Raw genomic sequence first — 22900 nt, 5'->3', positions numbered from 1 at the left:
GTGCCCTGGGGCCAAAAGATGGCCAGCAAGACCAAGGGCCTGAGTTCCAGGACTCCCATAGCAAAGGAGAAAACTGCCTCCTGCAGGTTTGGCCTGACTTTCACACTGGATCTGTGGTATGCATACTACACAAATACTCACACAAATGTGATAAAGAGGCAGATGAGAGATAAATAGATGATTGATAGATAGATAATAGATACAGACAGATGATATAGATTAGATAGATAGATAGATAGATAGATAGAGTCTTCTAGATTTTCTTCTTTCAGCTTTGTGGGTTTTGTTTTGTTTTTGCATGGTCTCCTGCATCCCAAGTAGGCTTCAAACTCATTATGCAGCTGAGTCTGGCCTTGAACTCCAGATCCTTCAGTCTCAATCTCTCAAATGCTGGGATCACAGGCGTGCACCACTGTACTCAGCTTCCTTTTGTTCTTTGTGATGAAAAACAATATTGCAAATCTTTTAAAAATGAAGACTGAGGTGATTTATTAATCTTGTTAGAACTCTGATACAAAGCACAGTAAAAGGCCACAGACCAGCAGAGAACACCGTGGCTTTGGGCTACTTTACAATTGCTCCTGAACGATCAGCACCACACTCTGATCACTTTGAACGAGGGTGTCCAAATGACAAAAGCTTTATCCTGTCGGATTACAAATTTTAATAAAGCTTTAAGTATTTTGTTTAAATATTACCAATCTGGAAAAACTTTTAAAAAATTTCAATTAACATGAGATTAAAGAAAGTTAATACGTTTTGAAGTGAAGGCAGTTGGTTCCTACGCCATAAGAAACGTTTGTTCTTGACTTACAAATTAGTAAAATAGCAGATTGTATTATAGGCCTCAAGTCACTTAAATTTATATAGGTTATTAGCATTGTCTTTAAATATATACAATATAAATAAACTGTACATACATGGCATATTAACTTTGTTTTCCCAAACAAGAGGCAAATCATTAGCTAAAGACAGCATACACTGCAGAACTAAAGGAGCATCTTAATGAGATACATGCCCCTTTTCGTCTATAATCGGGTTATGTAGAATCGTTTATAATTTTAACAAAATAATAAACACAGTGCATCCTATTATTTCCATTCTATTTTCTGTTTTTGTCTTCAGCAGCAAATACTGGCATTTAAGACATGGCATCAAAGGTTTAAGAACAGGAGGTGTTATTCACTAGCTGTAAAAACCAAACAAAGTTAAAACCTAGAAGAGGGTCAGAGAGGGTTGACGACCCAGTAACATCACAGTTCATCCTGTATCTGTGAATTCATCGCCTTAAGAAGGCGTCTACTACTCAGCCTGGAGCACTTCCTTGAGAACTATCCTTTCAGTGCAGTCGGTATCATCCGCAGCCACAGTTTAGCGGGGTCTGCAGTGCAAACAGGAGTTCATTATACTGGCCTTTGGGCAGCACTGAGGAGCTGAGACAAGGCAAGGCTACTCCTCACCTGAGGGTTATGGTGAAGGGCTTTTGCATTTTAAGTTTTAGAATTCTTTTCTTGGTTTTGTTTTTTTGAGAGAGGGTTTCTATGTGTAGCCATGGCTGTCCTGGTACTCGATCTATAGACCGAGCTGGCCTCAAACTCAGAAATCCACCTGCCTCTGCTTCCCGAGTGCTGGGACTAAAGGTGTGGGCCACCATGCCCGGCAATTTTTCTCATTCTTAAAAGCTTATTTGATCAGTAGCATTTTTGTAAGAGCATTATTTGTAAAAAGTACTAAAATACTATGCCTCTTTGAATAAATTAAAAATCTTTACAAATACTATTCCAGTGTCAATGACTACACATGGCTAAGGTCATTGAGGAGTTTCTGCATTTTCGAGCAAAGGCAGTCTGTACAAGGGCGGGTGTGAGAGCTCCCGTTTGTAAGTCTTTGGTGGCAGTTTGGGTAGGTGAGGGCTTGAATTCTGCCTTGGTGGAACGGGAGGAGCTGGAGGATGAGCAAGGTTGTTGTGACTGGAACTGAGCAAATGGCTTCTTCGTGGCACCCGTGGAGAGGGTGTGCCGGGAGGAGTGCTTGGTGAATTTGGACACGTCCTAACGTCTCTGAACCAGTCTGGGTCTCTGTGAGGGTGGCCCAATGGAGGTGGCTGCAGATTAAACGGACAGTTTATAAAGTGTTCCGGAGGCCGAAGAGGAACCGGTGGGGGGGTATCAGGAAGAGGCTCTCTTGGCGGTGGTGGAGGTGGACTGTGCACAGGCCCATCAAATGCACTGGTGGGGACAGGAACTCTTGGCTTTACCTTTGGAGGAGGAGGCTGTCTTGGTGGAATAGCAGGAGGATCATCATCAGATTTCATAGTTCCCTAAACAAAACAAAAAAGGCATGTCTAGTCTCTCGAAAAATGTGTAAGCTAATTTTAAAAGACTGCAAAATTCTTCTGTGTCAAATTAAATCTAGAGGCCCAAATCAAATGAATGTGGTTAATATCAGGTTCCTGACTCAGTTACTTCCAGCTTAATTCGGGGCTCAGTTTAACACTTGAATGGTTTCACTGAAATCTAAAAACATAGAGCCCCATGTCATCTTGCTTTGTTTCCAACATTTCAGAAATTTATAAAGCTTATTTATGGCAATAGGCCAATGAAAAGAAGAGTTTTACAGGAATCAAAGAACATGGTATCAACAGTACTTAATACCCAACTTCTACTCAATTTTCCAACATCTACTTCCATTTTCCTCCATGGTGCTTGAATCAGTGGGTCTCTGAGGAGATCCAGGCCAGCAGCGACAATCCCATTAGGGGATGGCTTGGCATAGCCAAGTGCCAGGCCCAACTGCTGCCCTACAACCTGGGGCTCAACAACCTACTTGTATAGTTTTCCAGAAGATTCTGACATGCCCTTAGCTTCCAAATAGGAATTCCAAACTCTCCCCCACCCCAAATCTGTACAAGAAAGACAATGTACTTCTGATTATCTGAATTTTCCCACTTTTTAAAGAAGTTTTTAAAAATCTATCAAACAACTACTTAAAGTATTTTTCAAATATGACAACCTAAATGTTGAAAATCTGTAGAGTATGGTTAAATTATGATTGACACACTCTAAAAATACTCTAAAGACAAGTATGATTTTGGAGATTCACAACTCGAACCCAGGTCGGATGACTACCTTGGAGTTTGAAGTTTCAGGATCAACTTTTTTCCGAGGAGGAAGCGGAGGGGGAATCTGCGGCTCTTCACTCAGTTTGTGTAAACTCCCACACGAGCTGAAGAAAGTCTCTGCGGGAAGAGGAGACGGGTTCACATTCACAGGACAGCTACAGGACAGAGCTGCATCACAACCCTTGGTCCTTCCGCTCCCCTTTAGTCAACGGGTTGTTCTCACACAGCTGTTAGTTTGCTATCTATCTGCTCCACCGAGATTCTAAGCACAGAGGACACCATGTGCGTGTGTTTATGACCCTAGCATCTACCACGGCGACTGGCATGTGGTAGCTGTAATACTTAGATGAAGGCACATTATTAAAATTAATAATGAAATTCTGAACTGGCCTTGGTGTTTCAGGCCTGTAATCACAACTACTTGAGATAGTAAGGAAGCAGGGTCACGAAGTTCAAGGCCAGCCTGGGCAACTCAGTGACTGTCTCAAAATAAAAAGTGTATAAAAGAAAAAAAAAATTGAGGATATAGCTCAGTGATGGAAAGCTTGCCTAGCATGCATGATGGTCAGCACTTTAAAAACAAAACAGAAACCCTCCTTCTAAAGCCTTTTAAAAATCCAAAGCCGGGCGGTGGTGGCGCACGCCTTTAATCCCAGCACTCGGGAGGCAGAGCCAGGTGGATCTCTGTGAGTTCGAGGCCAGCCTGGACTACCAAGTGAGTCCCAGGAAAGGCGCAAAGCTACACAGAGAAACCCTGTCTCGAAAAACCAAAAAAAAAAAAAAAAAAAAAAAAAAAAATCCAAAACAAAAAGCCAGGTGGTGGTGGTACATGCCCTTAATCCCAGCACTTGGGAGGCAGAGGCAGGTGGATCTCTGTGAGTTCAAGACCAGCCTGGTCTACAGAGTGAGATCTAGGACAGCCAGGGTTACACAGAGAAACTTTGTCTCGAAAACCTGACCAAAACAACAACAAAACAAAAAAACAACCTGAAAATGTGTGTTGTATACACGTTCAGAGGAAGACCTTTCTAAACAGAAACTCTATTTCCAATATAAAATAAATCTAGTTATTATGCATAAGCAAGCAATCCCAAATTAAAATTTGTAATATAAATACTACTAATGGACTTGACTTTATTTCAACCAACCACAGTAAGCAGATGTGCACATCTGATGAATTATTTAGAAAAGCATAATGAATAAACACCAATGTAGCAATGCCAAAGCATTAGGACAGTTAAAAATGAGTAAGATGCAATAGAAACATATTTGCTATTTCTCTTCAATTTAGAAAGCTATGGGGCTTTTACTGGGTTTTGTCTGTTTGTTTTGTGGGGCCTTTACAATGCTAGGCAAGTACTGTAATACTGAAGGGACATTCCTAGTCCTAAAGATAGGCATTTACGATTCTTTAAAAAAGGAAACTTTCTTCTTCACCGCCACATGCAGCAAGTTCTCTGTGCATTTGACTTGGGGTCTTTTCCCCAGAAAGTCGGCTTGCTCTGGGAATGATAGGGCAGAGCTAGGATCAGCGCTCTAAGTCTGTAACTAATACACAGAGTAAGGACATTTCCCCCACAGAGCAAAAGAAACCTAAACAAAGTTCAACAAAGCCAAGAAAAATGTGGAGCTAGCTGAAGTTTCAATTAGTGATGGAGCCTATAATATACATACTGCCTCAGAGACACCAAGGACACCACGAAAACAGTTAAAGAGAAAAAACTTAGAGATCCAGGTAAGTTTCCTACGTGGCCTGACTTCATGGAAAACCGTGAGGAAAGGACACGGGAGGATGTAAGCGACGGTGGTGTAAGAACGGCACAAAGCAGGAACGAGCCAAAGCTCAGCTCCAGGAAACAGCATACCACAAAGGAAGGCAGTGTAATCAGCATCGACACTTGACTCAGCGGAGACACAAACAGCACACAGGCAAGGAGAGCGTGCTGCTCCCATTGTCTACAAGTGAGGACCCAGGAGAGAGGACAGCACAGACGCGTCCTTTAGGAACACAAACGTGCCATCGGAGGACAAGAACAGAGGGGGACACGAGGCTGGGGACTGCTGCTGAGGTCATTGTAGGTGCCTGGTGGCACTGTCTGCCTCTGACACTCTTCTCATATATCATTTTGAAAAATGTTCAAAAACATATGGAGCAAAACACTTAAGAGACTACACATCCTCTTCTTATCCCATAGGGCGCCTGCAGATGTCTAAATCATATACACTTCACTATGCTACCTGCAGAGTTCTTCCAGATGGAGAGAATTCTTCCCAAGGTTGGGACCCTTTTCAGGGGGTCTGTTTAGACAATGGATACAGAAAGGTACAGCGTTGGGGCTTGGGAGATGCACAGTTGAGAAGGAGCTGGAGGCACAGGCGTGAGGACCGAGCTGGATCTCAACCCATGCCGAAACGGACACAGCCCCGGTCCACCTACACACACACACGACTTCAACACTGCACTCCAGCCCCGATCCACCTACACAACTTCAACACTGCACTCCAGCCCTGATCCACCTACACACACAACTTCAACACTGCACTCCATCCCCGATCCACCTACACACACAGCTTCAACACTGCACTTCATCCCCGATCCACCTACACAACTTCAACACTGCACTCCCCCCCACACAAAGATGGAGAGGAAAGACAGGAGGAGGGAAGTGAGAGAGAAAAGTGGGGTGGGAGCTTGGCCTAGGAGCATGCACGTGCAACCCCAGAACTGAGAAGACAGGTGAATGCCTGCAGTTCCCTGGCTAGCAAGTCCAGTCTCATCAGTGAGCTCCAAGCCACTGAGAGGGCTGCCTCAAAAAGCAAGGTGAACAGCTCCCAGAGAATGACATCTGAGGTTGACCTCTGACCTTTACATCCATGTGTTCAAACGTGTGCACAGACACAAGTACCCACACAAACATGCCTCCACACATTACTACACAAAATTTTTAAAAAGGGCATTAACATTTAGGTAGTAAATTATAAAATATGAATAGTAGACTAGTTTTTGACTTAAATAATGCTTTCATTAAATAAGATGTGAAGAAATAAGTGATCAAAGAAAGGCTAGTTAGGGAATCTGGTAAAAATGTAGTACAGCTGTCCCTTGGTGTCTAGCACCTGGTTCCACGGATTACATGGATACAAGCGTCCGTGATGCTTTAGTCTTCAATGAGATGGCAGAGTGTCTGTACACAGCCTACACCTTTAAATTGTCACAGTCGTTACTTCTCCAGTCACCACACTGTAACCCTGATGTAACCACTGCTTAGGGAAGGAGGCCAATGGCGGAGGCCTCTGCATGTTCGAGCTCGGGTGCAGCTACTGTTGGGTAAGCACAGTGTCAATCTGTGGATGGCTGAACGCAGCTGGGTAACCTACAGACACGAAGAACTGACTAGCTATCTTTCCTCCGGGGAAATGAATCAGCAGTGGTAAGAAGTCAGGCAACTGAGAGGGATTTACTCTCTATCTCAGGCCAAGAAATACACGAGGAGCTCTCTGTAGTTACTTAATTTGATCCCTGCGAAGGCTGAAGATGAGGAGTAGATTTTTAAGTTACACAGGTAAACATGATTAAAACAGAAATTAATGAAATTGAACAGCACAAAGTTGTACGTAATTCAGACCGTTTATAAAATTTTCTTTTGGTCTGTAGTTGCCTGGCATCTGTGGAGCCGAGGGGGTGGGTGGGGTGGGGTGGGGGGCGAGGGAAGAATTAAAGGAAAACCTTTCTTTCATTTGTTCTTCAAAGGTCGCTAACTCCCCCAGGTATGGAAGCACACCTTCAGCCCACCAGATTATGATCTTTGCGGTCATTTCACTGTAACCAGCAAGTCTCACTTACTTGACTGGGGCAGGAGCACCGGCGCAAAGATGGTGTTGCTGCCTAGGAGAAAGAGCAACTTCATTTCAATAGAAAGCTAACACGGATCATCTTGTTTAGATACTTTCACTTTAAAAATGCACTAGTGCACGCCTTTAATCCCAGCACTGGGGAGACAGAAGCAGATGGATCTCTGTGAGTATGAGGTCAGCCTGGTCTACATAGTGAGGACAGCTAGGGTTATGTAGAGAGACCCTGTCTCAACACCACCACTCCCCCCAAAAGTGAAGTGCACTACACAAACCCACAAAACTCTAGCACCATCTTCTGACATGCTGGTTGTAACATGAACTTAATGCTCACTGTGCCTAGAGTGATGCTCCTTCTGTAGACTAAGTGGATTCTTCTCTATCATAATCCTTTTTATTTCTTTTATAGAATTTGTCATTGTTTTATTACCCATTACTCCAAAAGTAATAAAAACCTTTGTTATCTAATAAACTGAACATACATTCACACACTGCATTAGGTGATGCTTTGCTCCTTATATTAAGCTCTATTTTCACACTGAGACATCACTTTCCATACCAACACAGTATCTTAATTTTGTTTCCTGTTGCTGTGATAAAGCACCTTGACAAAAGCCACTCAGATGAGAAAGGGCTTATTTTAGCTCACAGTTCCAGGTTCCAGTCCATAATCAAGAACAAAGAGCAGTGATTATATGCACGCTCGTGTTCAACTCACTTTCTTTTTTTTTCTAAGAGAAAGTATAGCCCAATGTAGTCCTGGCAGGCTTGAAACTTGTTATGTAGGCCAGGCTGGCCTTAAACTTAGAGATCCACCTGCCTCTGCCTCCTGAGCACTAGACTAAAGGTATATATCAAGACGGCTCACAGCCACTCTTACGTAGTTCAGGATCCCTGCTTAAGGAATGGTGCCAGCTCAATTTATGTCATCAAGAGAGACCCCCACAGACTTGCTCACAGGCCAACCTAACCTAGACACTCCCTCAGGAAGCCTCTTTCCAGGTGACTCTAGATCATGTCAAGTTGACAATTAAAACTAACCAGCACACAGTAACACCGAGAGGGTTCTACAGCTCTCCCAACTGGAAAGAAGAAACGACTGACTTAAGACACCAAGTCGTCTTCTTACCAAGAGGTTTGTGTTAGATACTCACCACAGGAACTGTTGAGATCCATGTCTAGAAACACGCTGTGGTCGGAGGAGGCAGACACAGGGGGAGTGGACGGCGTGTTTGGAGAGGTGGGGGCTGACACTGTTGATTCGAGCTCAGTCTCGGTAATCCTACTAAAGCTTATCTTGTACGGCTCTCTCTCCAAAGGTGTGGGGTGACCTCGCAATGTGCCTGAGGTGGAGCCGTGCCGGCCTGTATTAGGCCTTATTCCAGGAGACTTTAAGGAAAAGGTTGATTTCCTAGGCTAGGAAAAGTAAATAGGTATGGTTAAAATAGCACTCATTTGTATGAAATTTGTTTATAACTTACAGCTATCTTATTTTTAAGCACACTCTTTAAAGGGTATGATAAAAACCACAATCTTCAAGGGCAGCCTGGGGCATTTTTATAGTAATTTCCAGACTTGATTAGATTGTTTATCGTGGGCTCCATAAGTAAATCTTTTTTTGTTTGTTGTTTTGTTTTTCGAGACAGGGTTCTCTGTGTAGCTTTGCGCCTTTCCTGGAACTCACTTGGTAGCCCAGGCTGGCCTCAAACTCACAGAGATCCGCCTGCCTAAATTCTTGAAAATTGTTTAAACAACTGTGTAAACAACTTTTTTTGCTCCTAAATATTTGATCCTAAATTTCTCTTTCACACCAACACCATCTATATGTTAATTTTACAAACATTTACTGGGGAACATAATTTATGTGACATAGTATGCTATATGTGTCTCATTTTTTAAATTGTATGTGAATGGGTGTTTTGCCTGCGTGTATGTATGTGTAACATGCACATGCCTGGTGCCTGTGGAGGCCAGGAGAAGGCATCAGATCCTGTGGAACTGAAGTTATAGGCAGCTGTGAGCTGCCATGTGGGTGCTGGGAACTGAATCCAGGTCCTCTGCATGAGCAAACAGTGATGTTAACCACTGAGCCATCTCTCCAGCCCCGGTGTGCTTTATGTTCCTTCTGACCTAAGAAGCTAATGAACAACCCCTGTCAGGACGCTTTAACTTCAGAACAATGAACTATCATTGTTCCCACTCTAAACCTCAACAGCAGTGACCTAATGAAAAGACAGAATTCTGAGTCAGAAAAACTGAGTCAAAACTCAGCTGGGTCAACTACCTAGCCATGTGGTCCTAAGAAGGCTAGTTTACCTTGCTGAGCCTCAGTTTTTTAAAAATTCATTTTTTATTACATTTAATTGTGCGTGCGTGCGTGCGTGCGTGCGTGCGTGCGTGAGTGTGTGTCTGTGCGTGTGTGCGTGAGTGTGTGTCTGTGCGTGTGTGCGTGTTCAGGTGCCCGTGGAGACTATAGGTGTTGCAAATGCAAGAGGAGCAGTAAAGTCTAAAGAGCTCCAAGGCAGCCCGAGTCCCTAGCTGAGGCCTGCATCCACAGAGGACAGAGGCATCACCTTCCCAGTGCTTGGTCACTGACTTTGACTGAGAACCTTCTGGGGACTCAATAAATCAAAGAGGCTCCGGGCACATGGCTGAGGAGAGAGAACTTGGTCTTCTTACACTAAGGGAATCCAACAAGGCTTTACAGCAGTTTTTCTCAACCTGTAGGTCATGACCCCTTTGGGGGGTCAAACAACCCTTTCACAGAGGTCACTTAAGACCATCAGAAAATATAGATGTTTACACTATGATTCATAACAGTAGCAAAATTACAGTTATGAAGTAGCAATGAGAACAGTTTGATGGCTGGAGTCTCCAGCATCAGGAAGGCTGAGAACCACTGTTCGAATTGTTTTTATTTCCTTCCACACCTTGTTAAGGTTGGTTTTCCTCTCTTGCTGTTGCACCTGCAAATCTCCAGAGTAACTGTGAATGGCAGCAGCAGATTCTAGTAAGAAAAAGTGCTCCACTGTGACCACAGGACTCTAAGGGCAGGAGCCACAGTCATGCTAGAGGTACCATGATACATCCACTTACTCCTTCCCTGGCCTGCCTCCCTCCCTCCCTCCCTCCCTCTGTCCCTTCCTCCCTCCATTCTTTCCTTCTTTCCTTCCCTCCTTTCTTTCTTTTTTTCTGAACAGCATTTCTCTGTGTAGTCTTGGTGCCTGTCCTGGAACTCGCTCTGTAGACCAGGCTGGCCTCGAACTCACAGAGATCTGCCTGGCTCTGCCTCCCGAGGGCTGGGATTAAAAGTGTGCGCCACCACCACCCAGCTCAGCTACCTACTTTTGGGCCTCACTTTCTTGTAACTTTGCTCTTAAATCAGGAGGTAAAAAAATGGACAGATAAATAAAGGATATTAAAATGAAGGATACTTTACTGCATGTGGACCTAGTTTCTACATCCAATACTATTTTTAAAAAATCCAGTTCCTACCAAAAGGGTCTCCTGTGTGGGAGGCAAGTGCTCATGTCTGAGTCCCACCCACCTTTATACATAATTTTAGAAACAGAGTAGTGCTGTAGAGTAAAACTACAAACCAGCCATTGATTACATAACAATTTTGAGAACAGGTTGTTAAACACTGAAAATATTATTTTTAAAAATAGAAAAGTTAGCCGGGCGGTGGTGGCGCACGCCTTTAATCCCAGCACTCGGGAGGCAGAGGCAGGCGGATCTCTGTGAGTTCGAGGCCAGCCTGGTCTCCAAAGCGAGTTCCAGGAAAGGCGCAAAGCTACACAGAGAAACCCTGTCTCGAAAAACCAAAAAAAAAAAAAAAAGAAAAGTTTCCCATAATTATAATGAACTTACAAATCGAGGTGGTTGTTTGCAGTTTCGGGGTTCAATTTCTAGCGATTTGTTGAACAAATAATCTGTAAACTCCTTTTCAGATAGAATCCCCATGGGGTTAAGGTTTTCAAAGAATCTCTAGAATTAAACACAGAAATATGTGTTCATACCTTTGGTCTTCCTAGAGTAAGATCCTGCTAACATTAGCACTAAAACAAGTGAAGACATCACAGTACTTGGTAGTCACAGAGATTGTTCATTCTACTCTCTACTTACGACCAACACTACATACAATTCTGAGGAGGTTCCATCCTAGCCACAGAGTCTCAGCTCAGTCTTTAGCATCACTTGTCTCTTACATTCCCCCTCACTATGATAGCAAAGCTACCGCCATTCGTCTCCCAACAGAATTCACAATGGAGAGTATGATGAAAACCACAGCAGGATGTTGATAAGCAGGGAAAAATGTGGAGATAACTGGACTAAGGTATATTCAAAAGTAAATTAAAAGATAATTACAGCTTTAAACTTTTCTGTGTTACCCTGTAAGGCCAAACCACTGTGTTTATCCAAAAATATTGACTACAAATATATATTCTAAACTTAAATTTAAGTTTCTAAGTAGAAAATTGAGATGAGTTAGTAAAATGCCAAAAAACTACATACATGTGCGCGTGCGCACATATGAGTGTGGGTGCATGTGGGTGCGTGTGGGTCCCCTGGAGCTGGAGTTGCAGGAAGATGTGAGCTGCTTGATGTGGGAGCTGGGGACTGAACTCTGGCCTCTGAAAGTACAGTGCATGCTCTTAAATGCTGAGTCATCTCTTTAGTTCTGCATCTTAGTCTTCAACTATGAAATGATGAAATGATCTGAGTTACAGTTGGGCTTGGGATGTAGCTCACATGGGAAAGCCAGCAAAAAGGAAAGAGTTACTTCACTAACCAGAGACTTCCCTGCTTCTGGTTTAGTACTGGAGTATCTAGTGACCTGCCTTTACCATCTGTGGGACTACAGTAATCATCTAACAGATGTTCCAGGACTGATTTCACTAATCTCCATCAGTCATTCAAACGGGTATTTTCTAATTCATTGTTATGCTAATAACTATAAACTCTTTGTGCACAAATTTTTCACTACATTTTTCCTATGCTTTCTTTAAAAAAAAATAAGCACTAGAATTTAATTACTGGATTTAGCTTAACTTAATTTTTTTTTGAGACAGAGTCTCAAAATAAAATCCCAGGCTGCTTTGAACTTGTGATCCTCCTGCCTCAGTATCACAAGTGTTGGAATCACAGGCATGTATCACTATGCCCAGCTGGCTAGCTTTATTGAATTTTACATGGTTAGGAGCACATGTAACAACAGACACTGGGTTTTAACTTTAGCAGTAGGTAAAATGCCTTAAATTTTCTATATAAAATCCTTCCCGTTCTTCAGGCATTCTACAAATGTCAGAAACATTATTGCTTTAACATATATTCCTTCTTGAATTCAAGTTGGCTAAATTAAGATGCCATCAGGCAACAGTAATTGCATCCTCTATAAAGCTGTAACAGATGTACTCTTGATTTCCCCAACCTTTGCTTTATTTTTCAGTATTATTTAAATTGGTTAACTGTGGCTTGAAAAGTGAATGCCTAAGTTACTTATTTATTTAGAGACAGGGACTTACGTTGCCTAGGCTGCCTCTATCTATCAGGAGATGGTCCTGAACTCCTAATCCTCCGGCTACTACCTCTCAAGTAAATTTAAATTTTAATTTTAAATTTATTTTGACTCCATTCTAAGGAAGGCAGATTTTCTCTGAATGATGGTAAGAAGTCTAGAGAAGATCAAAGAAACATCCTAGCCGATGTTTCTGAGCCATGAATGACAAACATGTATTTCAAGTGTACTCAACTACAGTACAACATAATTTCTATGGGAAATGCATTGCAGACTGGAATCTAGGCTTCAAAGAAGCTCTGCATTTTCTTAGTTGTCTGCTTCAGTCTAAAGCTTGGTACAGCCGTCAATGTGAGGAGTGACTGATAGTTACAATGTGACTAGTGATTGATAGTTACAATGTAGCTACTGACTAATAGGCACAACATGACTAGCGACTGATAGTTACAATGTGGCTAGCGACTGATAGTTACAATGTGACTAGTGATTGATAGTTACAATGTGGCTATTGACTGATGTACAATGTGACTAGTGATTGATAGGTACAACCCGCTCTCAACCTCAAGCAAGTACAATACCATAAAACTCATCTACACAAACATGGTATTATAATTTACTCTCATTTAGAATTCATCCCATATTTTGTGGTATTATATAATCCATATTAAATATTATTACTCAAAATCAAACACGTGACAGAATGTAAAAAACAAACAAAAAACCCAACCACCTGTGATGCGTATATACCTAATAGTCTCCAACTCCTTTCCAGTGAGCTTAGGAAGGGATGGATCATTCTATGTTGTATTGGCACATGTATATGGAATATCTAAAATGGCAGTCACTCAGCAGCAGCGGGGTTTTATTCTATTCCCTTTGTCACTTTTTGGAAGAGCTGCTTGAACTGATGCACAAAGAAGCAACGCTCCCAGGAGAAAGTACTTGACATTAGTGAGTGCTGACATGCAGACACCTATATTTACATTGCTAGCTGAAGGTTAACTTACTTCCAAAAGCAAATAGGAGCATGGTGCATCACTGTGACATTTCTTAGCAATTACATGGGACTTAATGCCATCTTTATCAAAGACAATGAAGAAATATTTACCCTCATTTCGGGTTCAGTACGTAAGCAGTAAGGCTGGTTCTGATACTGCTGAATTTCTCCAGTAATTTCAGCCACTTTCCTCCTCTTACTGAAATTGATTAAATCTTTTCCTTTCCTCTTGAGAAAATCATTGTTCCCTTCTTCAGTCTTCAGAATATTTGTTAAATATATTCCTAGTTAAAAAATATGGAAAGTTATTTTAAGACTGATCTCATTTAATCAGTCATTTGGGAAGACAACTGGACTGGTAAAGCTGAAAGACACACTGCAGAACTCAGCAGTCCCACTTCTGAAGAGGCAAAAAGACAAAACTCCCAGAGCCAGAAGTGATTCTCTATTAACAATGTGTAACCCAGAGCTGAAAGAAAAAGAAAATGAAGACTATGTTTCACTAAAATCAAAGGCTGCTATTCTAAGAAATGGAAAACTAAGCATGCCAAAACCCTGTGGGCTAAAACTTCGTCTAATAAAATGTTGTGATATTTGATTTAAAAATATTTAATACCAATGACCTTTAAGTGACTATCAACAAATAAAGCAATTTTGTTTAAGAGCAGCGGGACAAACTGCTTCTTGGAGCACATCACTTAGACAGTAAAACAAGGTTCTAATCCCTTTTTATGCATAATTATGACACTTAAAATAGTGGTTCTTAGCTAAAGGCAATTTTGTTCTGCAGAGAATCATTGGAAATCTGTTTAAACATTTCTGGTCATTAGGAGTTTGGGGTACTACTGTTCTCCAGTACACAGGAGGCTGCTAAATGCGCTACAATGTGACTGACAGCCCTCCACAACAAACATTTTTTCCTCTTAACTTCAACCAATAGTGCTATGGTTAAAAAACTTTGATTTATATAAATCATCCAATTCCAATAGTGAAGTCAGTCATGTGCCACATAATTATATTTAAACTGTGGACAACATATACAAAATGGTACTGTAGATCACAGTAAAGGACTGTGGTAAAGCTCAGAGGTATAGTGTATGCTTAAAGACCAGACTCTACCCTAAATAAAAGGGGGCTGAAGACATTGCTGCAGTTGTTGTAGTATTACAGCACAATGTATGACTCGGTGTTCCTGGTGACTCTGTCATAGACAGACAGATTGCTGCTGACCCATCATATAAATATGCAGCAATATATCTAGGTCAGGTGAATAATATTTGGTAATCACAACAAAAGGTTATGTTAATGGCTTATGCGTTACTATGCTAGAGTTTTATCATTATTTCAGAGTGTAATTTTACTTGTAAGGAAAAAAGTCCACTGTAAAACGGCGTGCTGTGTCACGTGTTTACTGTGTCTCAAGCACACATTAAAAGCATGGCACAGGCTGGGCGGTAGTGGCACACGCCTTTAATCCCAGCACTTGGGAGGCAGAGCCAGGCAGATCTCTGTGAGTTTGAGGCCAGCCTGGTCTACAGAGTGAGTTCTAGGACAGTCACCAAAACTACATGGAGAAACCCTGTCTTGAAAAACAAAAAACAAACAAAAAGATTCTGTAAAAGCCCTTTTATAATAATTAAAAATAAAGATTGCAGATATGACACAGAAAAATAAAAATAATAGCTGCACTTCATTAAAGTCTTCACAAGACTGTGTTAACTACAGAAAAATATTTTAAATTCTTATAACAACTTTAAGATGCAATTATCTTGATCTTCAATATATAGACAAGGAAATATACATTTTTGCCTTTTATTTATCGATACAGACAAATAATAAATTCATATATATATATATATATATATAAACAACCTATCTAGAAAGACCCTGTCTCTTTTGGTTACAACACATTCATCTTTAAAATACAGTATTTATATTTAGTAACTTACCAAAAAAAGGCACACAAGGTGGATTGATTGATTTAAGTTTTACTAGGTATTTTTTAAAGTGATCCTGACTTAATTCCACAGCATCATCCAAAATTCTCCTCTTCCTTTCCTGCAATGCCTTTAAAACATATAAGCTGAATATAATTCTTCCATATAATTCAATCATATATAAAGATCCACAAGAATATATAACTTTAGAATTTATAAAATTTTGCAAATACTTAAAAATGATTTTTAAAAATTATGAGTCTTATTCTTTTGGAAACTGCTAAAATGAGTAATCCTGTTTTTTTTTTATCTATAAATATAAAAACTAAGATTTTGTGTTCTTTCTATATAAATTAGAAGATTAAGGAATAAAAAAGTCTCCCTCAGACCTTATTTGTTACCATTTTAATCTCCCAGGCATAAATTACAGGTCAGAAAGAAGAACTATGATCCTTCAGGACTAAATGTTCTTTGACTAAAAGGTTTTTTGAGGTTGAGGGCAAATCTTAGCAGTAAGAAAACTGTAGGAAGGTAAGAAAACTTGAAGAAAATCTAGTGAATGAAGTAAACATAGCTATTTGTTTTTATTTCATTACTACATTTTTCTTATTGGAAACAAAATAATTTATAATCCAATGAGGAGTTTAAGCACATATAAATAAACACAGACCACAGTAACATATACTTAGGAACCTTTATGTTTATTTCCTTTATATTAAGGAAAATACAAATGTGGCTATTTAATAAATAGCTCTCATTTAATATTCTACACAAGTCCCAGCCAACACCAACAAGGAACAACAACAAGACGCCAGGGAATACTATCATCTCCCAGAAGTCAAAATCCACTGCCCCTGGGGAAAACTGCCCAAATATATATGTTAATAGGAATGTTAATAGGAGAATTTAGCAATCTTGCTGTATATAAAAGTCAAACAAGACTCAATTGTATTTCCAGATATAAAAATTTTCACCAAAAAGGAAATCATAATTTTAAAAAAGATTCCAACATAGATAACAGTGACAGTGTCTGTCAGGAAACCATAAACAATATTAAATGGGATCAGATGGAGAGATACACCACATTCATGGTTAGGAGGGCTCATTACTATAGAACTGCCAGTCTTTCACAGTGACTTAGATCTAAACACAACTCGTACTAAATTCAAAATTTTTTTAAATGTAAAACTTAGGTTGATTTTAGGGTAATGGTACTTTAGACAAATAGCATAAGAAAAGTCAAATAGGTAAAAAAAAAAAAAATAGATGGGGCAGAAATAAACCCATACATAAGTCAATTTATGACAGAGCAGGCACAAGAGGGCGATGTGGGGGAAAATGAACTTGAGTAAATGTGTGAGAACAACTGAGCAGCATGCAGAACACAAATAAAGTCAGAGCTCACATCACTCTATACTCAAAATGAATTTCCAACTAAATTAAAGATCTTTTTGTTTTGTTGGAGATGGGGTTTCATTATACAGCAAAGGCTTGCCTTGAACTCTCAATCCTTCTGCTTTAGGCCTTGAGAGTCAGTAAGGATTTAATAGAGACAAAACACTAGACTAGGGCCTCAGAATCTGCTAAAGTGAACATCACAAAGCACAGCCACATGGTTCTGGCTTTAGAGTTAAGCACAGAAGAAAGGAGTTATGGGATGAAGCTGCCGAGGCCAGACATGTGTCAGGGGTGTCCCCGAACAGAGGCCTAGCAGAGAGGCCATTGTGTGAAGCTGTGAGGGTGAAATCATCTTTCTCTCCCTCTCTCTTAGGGCTTGAACCCAGGACTTTACACATGCTGAGCAAATGCTCCACTACTCATTCACATCCCTGACAATCACATTATTCTCAGTATTTGTATGAATCTACTTAGATTTAGGTTTGTTATATTAAAGTGGAATTATATGCCGGGTGGTGATGGCGCACACCTTTAGTCCCAGCACTCGGGAGGCAGAGGCAGGCGGATCTCTGTGAGTCCGAGGCCAGCCTGGTCTCCAAAGCGAGTTCCAGGAACGGCGCAAAACTGCACAGAGAAACCCTGTCTCGAAAAACCAAAAAAAAAAAAAAAAAAAGAAAAAAGAAAAAGAAAAAGAAAAGAAAAAAAATAAATAAAGTGGAATTATAGTCATTCTGAAGTTTTCTTATGTTTCTTTCTCAAAAACAACACAAACATTCTCCCAGGGGATATGCAAAGACCCTATTCAACTTCATCTTCAGCTGAGCAACAGTCCTCCGCACAGGGGCAGGATGATGCATTCGATCATTGTGTGGCTGATGGGCACCCAGGGAGCTTCCAGTTTTCTGTTACTGGAATAACACTAGAGTCACCGTGTCTGTATCCAGGTAACTTTATGGTCTGGAGTACTGGGACAAAAAGATTAGTTTTCTTTGTTTTTAATCTAAGAGTGTGTGTGTCTGTTTTTAGTTTTAACATACAATGCTAGGCTGGTTTCTAGAGCGATGCTAAGAACCCATGTTTCTAAAGGCAACATTGTGATAAGACACCTAAGCCTCTACCTTCTGCAGCTCACTTGGGAGAGACCGTTGTAGGTGAAAAACAAGGGAAGAACCCACAGTGAGGAGATTTTGCTTGATACAGAAACTGGGGGCCTAGAGACAGTCTGATTTAACATCTTCAACATATTAAAAAGTTTATATAAATAAGTAAAATGCCATACCCACAAGGAAAGATGAGAGGCCATGACCAGAGAAATCATAAAGAAAAAAGTAAAAGCAGCTAATAAGTACATTAACAATACTAACATCACTAGTTAATTTTTAAAATATAATAAAAAATTAGAACCTTAATTTTTTGGCCCATGAAACCTTAAAAATTTAATATAGTAATGTCCAAGGCATGTACCATTTCTTGACAGCAAACTCCTTAGCAAAAGTACTAAAACTGTGAAAATGATCCAGACTTCTGCCTCTAAAAACTGATTCTAGGAAAAGAATCAGGGCTTCACAGAGACACGTGAATGAATGAATGAATGAATGAATGAATGGCCCATAATAAATTATATATCCAAATGAAAATCAGAAATAACTTAGTTGTTCCCAAATAGAAGGACAGACTAAATTATAATTCATCTACAAGACAGAAAACTATGTAGCCACTAAAAAAAAAAAACACCTTATTTTGAGAGACAATAAACAGAACAATGTATAAAAATAAGATGCATGTCATAAATATTTATATACAATATGATGCTCATTTTTAAATTAAAAAGTACAAAGTATCTGTATACATCAATATCTCTCAAACATTCTAACATAAATTAAACATTACTTCATAATTTAAAATAAAACAATCTATACTTTAAAAATTTAAAGTAAGATAATTTTTTAGGTTTCAGAAAAGGGTTATCTCTTTTTCAACTATACACTAAAAGTAACTGAGAAGTATTTGTATCTTGAGTATATACCTAAAATCCTTTGTCATTTATGAGACTTCCATCATACCACTGAAAAAGTCCACACTTGCTGATATATATGCTGATATAAACTCTAATAATTCCACCTCTGTATTTAAGGGGGCCAGACAGATTTTTAAAAAATATTTGCTTAAAAATAGGTAGAAGTAATTTCGTATGTTAATTTTATCTGCCCTTCCAAAAGATGCAAGCTCACACTTACCTCAAATGTGTGGTCTAGTCTGTACACTGACACAGAATTGACCGCACTGACTATTTCCAACACGCCATTGAAATTATTCAAATCCTGGAACACTTGCAGAACTTCTATTATCCTGCTGAGCACTGCCACCCGCTCTTCAAAATTCTCTGCTTCCACAATGCATCTAACAACAACAAAATATTCGTGCCTTAGAAAAGCTGCTTCAACTCACTTGGAAAACAAGAAACCTCTTTCTAAAGGCGAAGTTTTAGCTTAAATATGACTTCACATCATGACTACCAAGGAACAATAAGACAGAGTGAATAAAAACTTACTTTTCAAACCAGAGAGTGAGGTTTGTTGTGTGGCGAATCATTTTTAATAAATTTGGAGAATTAATTTCTTTATCTTCTTTGGTCCAGACACTCCCTACAAGTTCAGAAGGTTGGACTTTCCTGTAAAACATTACCAATCAATACTAATCTTTCTTAAAACAACACAAACATTCTCCCAGGGGATATGCAAAGACCCTATTCAACTTCATCTTCAGCTGAGCAACAGTCCTCCGCACAGGGGCAGGATGATGCATTCGATCATTGTGTGGCTGATGGGCACCCAGGGAGCTTCCAGTTTTCTGCTATGGGAATAACAATAGAGTCACCGTGTCTGTATCCAGGTAACTTTATGGTCTGGAGTACTGGGACAAAAAGATTTGTTCTCTATGGTTCTAGAAAAGATTAGTATCAGATTATCTAAACACTTCCACAACATAAACTGAGAAATATATGTGCTAGTTAAGTCACATAGAAACAGACCCGAACAGCCACAAACATGAAAGAAATGCTTTATCACTCAGGGGAGAAAACTCCTAAACCTACAGTAAAATCCCATTTTATACCTGTCAAACTAACCTAAGTCTGATGGTAATACCAAAAGATAAAGTAGAAAGCAGGAAGTCCCCAACGCTGGTGCTGAGGTAACCACCAACACCGGACAAACAACTTGGCAATATCTCACAGCACTGAAGACACACAACATACTACCTGACAAGGCAGTTCAGCCTCTGTGAAGACGGCAAGGATAAACTTACACAGTAGTAGGAATGCTTTTACAAGAATGCACAGTCACATTTTGTTTACAAAAGTCAAAAACCCCAAACAGCCTAGAAGCTCACTATCAAGAAACTAGAGAAACCATAGAATAGTCATAATGAAATATTGTAAATATGGCTAAAGTAGGTAAATTAACTAGACATCAACCTGAACAAATATAAAAAACAATCCCAGTAAAAAAAAAACTTGGTACAGAATGGTATCATAAATATATGTGGCTTTAAGATATGCACGCTGATGCTATGTATTCCTTAGGGCTATGCACACAGACACCGAAATTATAAAGACAAACAGGAAGAATAAACATCAAGTCCTGGGTAATGCTAATTTCTTGGAAGGAATGGAGAATAGTGTAATCAGAGAGAATTGTAAGAATTTCAATTTCATCTGTAATATTTTTTATTGTCCATAAACACTCATTATTATCTATATTTCTGGAATGCTTGAAATAACTAATAAAAACCAGAAGAGAAGATTAAACCATTACTGAGTCAGGATTGCATCATTTAAAAACTGGCCAATGTCACTGCTGTGAACGTCCTCTAGTTTTCAATATTTAAAAACGTCTTTTTGGTCAGTCGACTTGAAGACAAACAGGTCCTTGCTAACAGTTTTTGGAGGAATGTATTGCTTTCTTGAGACAGGGACTTGTGTAGTCCAGGATGGCCTTGGATTCTCTGCGTTTCAGAACATAGCCTTGAACTTTTGCTTTTCCTCCCTCCAGCCTGCCAAGTGCTGGAACTGCAGGCATGTGTTACTATTATCTGGCTTTTCTAGAATAACTTTTCTTACTTAGAAATATATTTCACCAGAAATTTACCCACAGCATCAATGTCAGGATGTTACTTTTCTTCTACCAAACGAATCACAGAACAAAGAAATGCATTTCTATTCCACAAAAGCATGCCTACATGGAACTTCCTACTTTTAAAAAATTACAGCCATGTCATTTTTTAAACTGATTTCACATTCAATCATGAGGGAAAACTTGACTCAGTACTACTTGCTTTGTTGCCTCAAGTAACAAGTTCCTTTAGGCCTGCCTGTCACAAATCACAATGCATATCATTTTGAAGACTAACCAAATTCCACCTTACTTAAAATATAACATGGCATTCTTAATCAGATGTTTACAAACACTTGGTGGTATGTTAAAGGTCAGATTCTAAGTGGAATAGCCAGTGCAAACCTAGGACCCGGGTTCAATTTCCAGCACCCACACAGTGGCTCACAAGTGTCTGTAACTCCAGTCCCAGAGGATCCAATACCTACAGGCATCAGGCATGCAATGTGATGCAGACATCCACATAGACAAACCACACATCACAAAAAATTTAATTAATAAAAAAAATCTTCTGATGAGGATAACTTCTCCAGGATTTTGTATTGCTTTGTTTACTCTGGGTTTTTTGTTGTTGTTGTTGTTGTTGTTTAGTTTGTTTGTTTTTCAGTCAAGGCCTCATGTAGCTCAGGTTGACCCTAAACTTGCTATATGCTGAAGCTGGCCTTGAACTCTTGATCTTCCTGCTGTCTATCTCATGACTGCTGGATGGCATACTTATACCACCATACCCAGCTGGATACAAAAGAGGGGCTCTGGATTCACAAAGGTTATGATAGAATCATGGTAGGACTTATCTTTCAACAGGGAGCAGTTACCTACAGTCTATCTACAGCATTCACTGGAGCCTGGGTTGAGAAAGAGAGAAAGACTTCCGTCACTTAATACTACTCATTAGTCTGTCAAGAGCCTCACATCCACACTGACTGACTGCACTATCTCAGACTAAGAGCAACCTGGATGCATCAGGAGTGGACAGGAGGGACTGCCAGGCAAGCAGCTGCTATTCTGTGGAATTAGTCATCTTCTTGTCTCTAGGGACTGCTAGCCTCTAGCCTAGGTTTAATCACTACTACGTTGGAAGAGTCTGCTCAAAACAAAAACACTCCACCCAGAAGAACAAACAAGTTTTTTTCCACAATTATTGAGAGAGAGAGAGAGAGAGAGAGAGAGAGACAGACAGACAGACAGACAGACAGACAGACAGACACAAGCACATGTGTGGACTTCAGAGGACAACTTAGAGGGACCAGTTCTCTCCTTTCACTGTGCTGGCTCAGAGCTATTCTTAAACACACTCATCAATAAATAGCAAAATATTCTGAAAACAGGTAAGAAGTATATATATATATCCAAAGTTCTTGAAATAAAGCAAGAAGTTAACATTATCTACCTGTAGAGATCAGACTCCAAAAGTGTTAACTGGCGTGCAATTTCTATTGGATGAAGTGTCATAAGGTCAAACGTTTCAAACTGGCCGGGTCTACTGATATGCCATTCAATGGGTGGAGGTGGACTTTCAAAGGTGATATTATGGCTTATTCCATTTGCCTGAGCCTGCTTCTTCCTCTTGATGATCTTACCAATGGACACTACCCATTTCTTCATAGCTTTCCCTAGGGAAAAAACAAACAGAAATGCCCTTTACTTGACAAGCATGGCTGCAAACAGCAAGATTAATATGGCCTGGCTTCAGTATTTACAAGATATTTCATTCATATTTAAATGTATGATTTCAAAAACTCGAAAATAATCACAATACTATTGTTACACATAAAAACTGACCCCCAAAGCATTGTTTTCAGACAGACCCCCACTATGTAGTCCAAACACAGGCCTCAAACTCTCAATCTTGGGCTTCTATCTCCTCCTAATGCTGATGTAACAGACGTGTGCCACCACACGCAG

The 22900-nt window shown here is 40.0% G+C and overlaps 1 protein-coding gene across 4 annotated transcripts in view; it reads right to left on the bottom strand.

Annotated features, from left to right (window-relative positions):
- Nucleotides 1-463: 463 nt before the first annotated feature.
- Nucleotides 464-22900, bottom strand: part of Sos2 (SOS Ras/Rho guanine nucleotide exchange factor 2) — a 96870-nt gene continuing 74433 nt past the window's right edge. For all 4 annotated transcript variants that reach the window (XM_076550560.1, XM_076550558.1, XM_076550559.1 and 1 more), the window contains 10 exons: nt 22386-22608; nt 19375-19494; nt 19061-19223; nt 15438-15555; nt 13600-13772; nt 10844-10960; nt 8128-8389; nt 6966-7007; nt 3129-3238; nt 464-2320 (listed from right to left, as the gene is read on the bottom strand). In XM_076550560.1, coding sequence (XP_076406675.1) covers nt 1811-2320; nt 3129-3238; nt 6966-7007; nt 8128-8389; nt 10844-10960; nt 13600-13772; nt 15438-15555; nt 19061-19223; nt 19375-19494; nt 22386-22608 — 1838 coding nt within the window. In that variant the 3' untranslated portion in view covers nt 464-1810. The remainder of the gene's footprint in view (nt 2321-3128; nt 3239-6965; nt 7008-8127; nt 8390-10843; nt 10961-13599; nt 13773-15437; nt 15556-19060; nt 19224-19374; nt 19495-22385; nt 22609-22900) is intronic.

Source organism: Peromyscus maniculatus, chromosome 14 (genome assembly GCF_049852395.1).
Source record: "Peromyscus maniculatus bairdii isolate BWxNUB_F1_BW_parent chromosome 14, HU_Pman_BW_mat_3.1, whole genome shotgun sequence".
Taxonomy (NCBI): Eukaryota; Metazoa; Chordata; class Mammalia; order Rodentia; family Cricetidae; genus Peromyscus; species Peromyscus maniculatus.
Note: the sequence above shows the minus strand (reverse complement) of the source record. Positions and strands in the feature narration are given on the sequence as shown.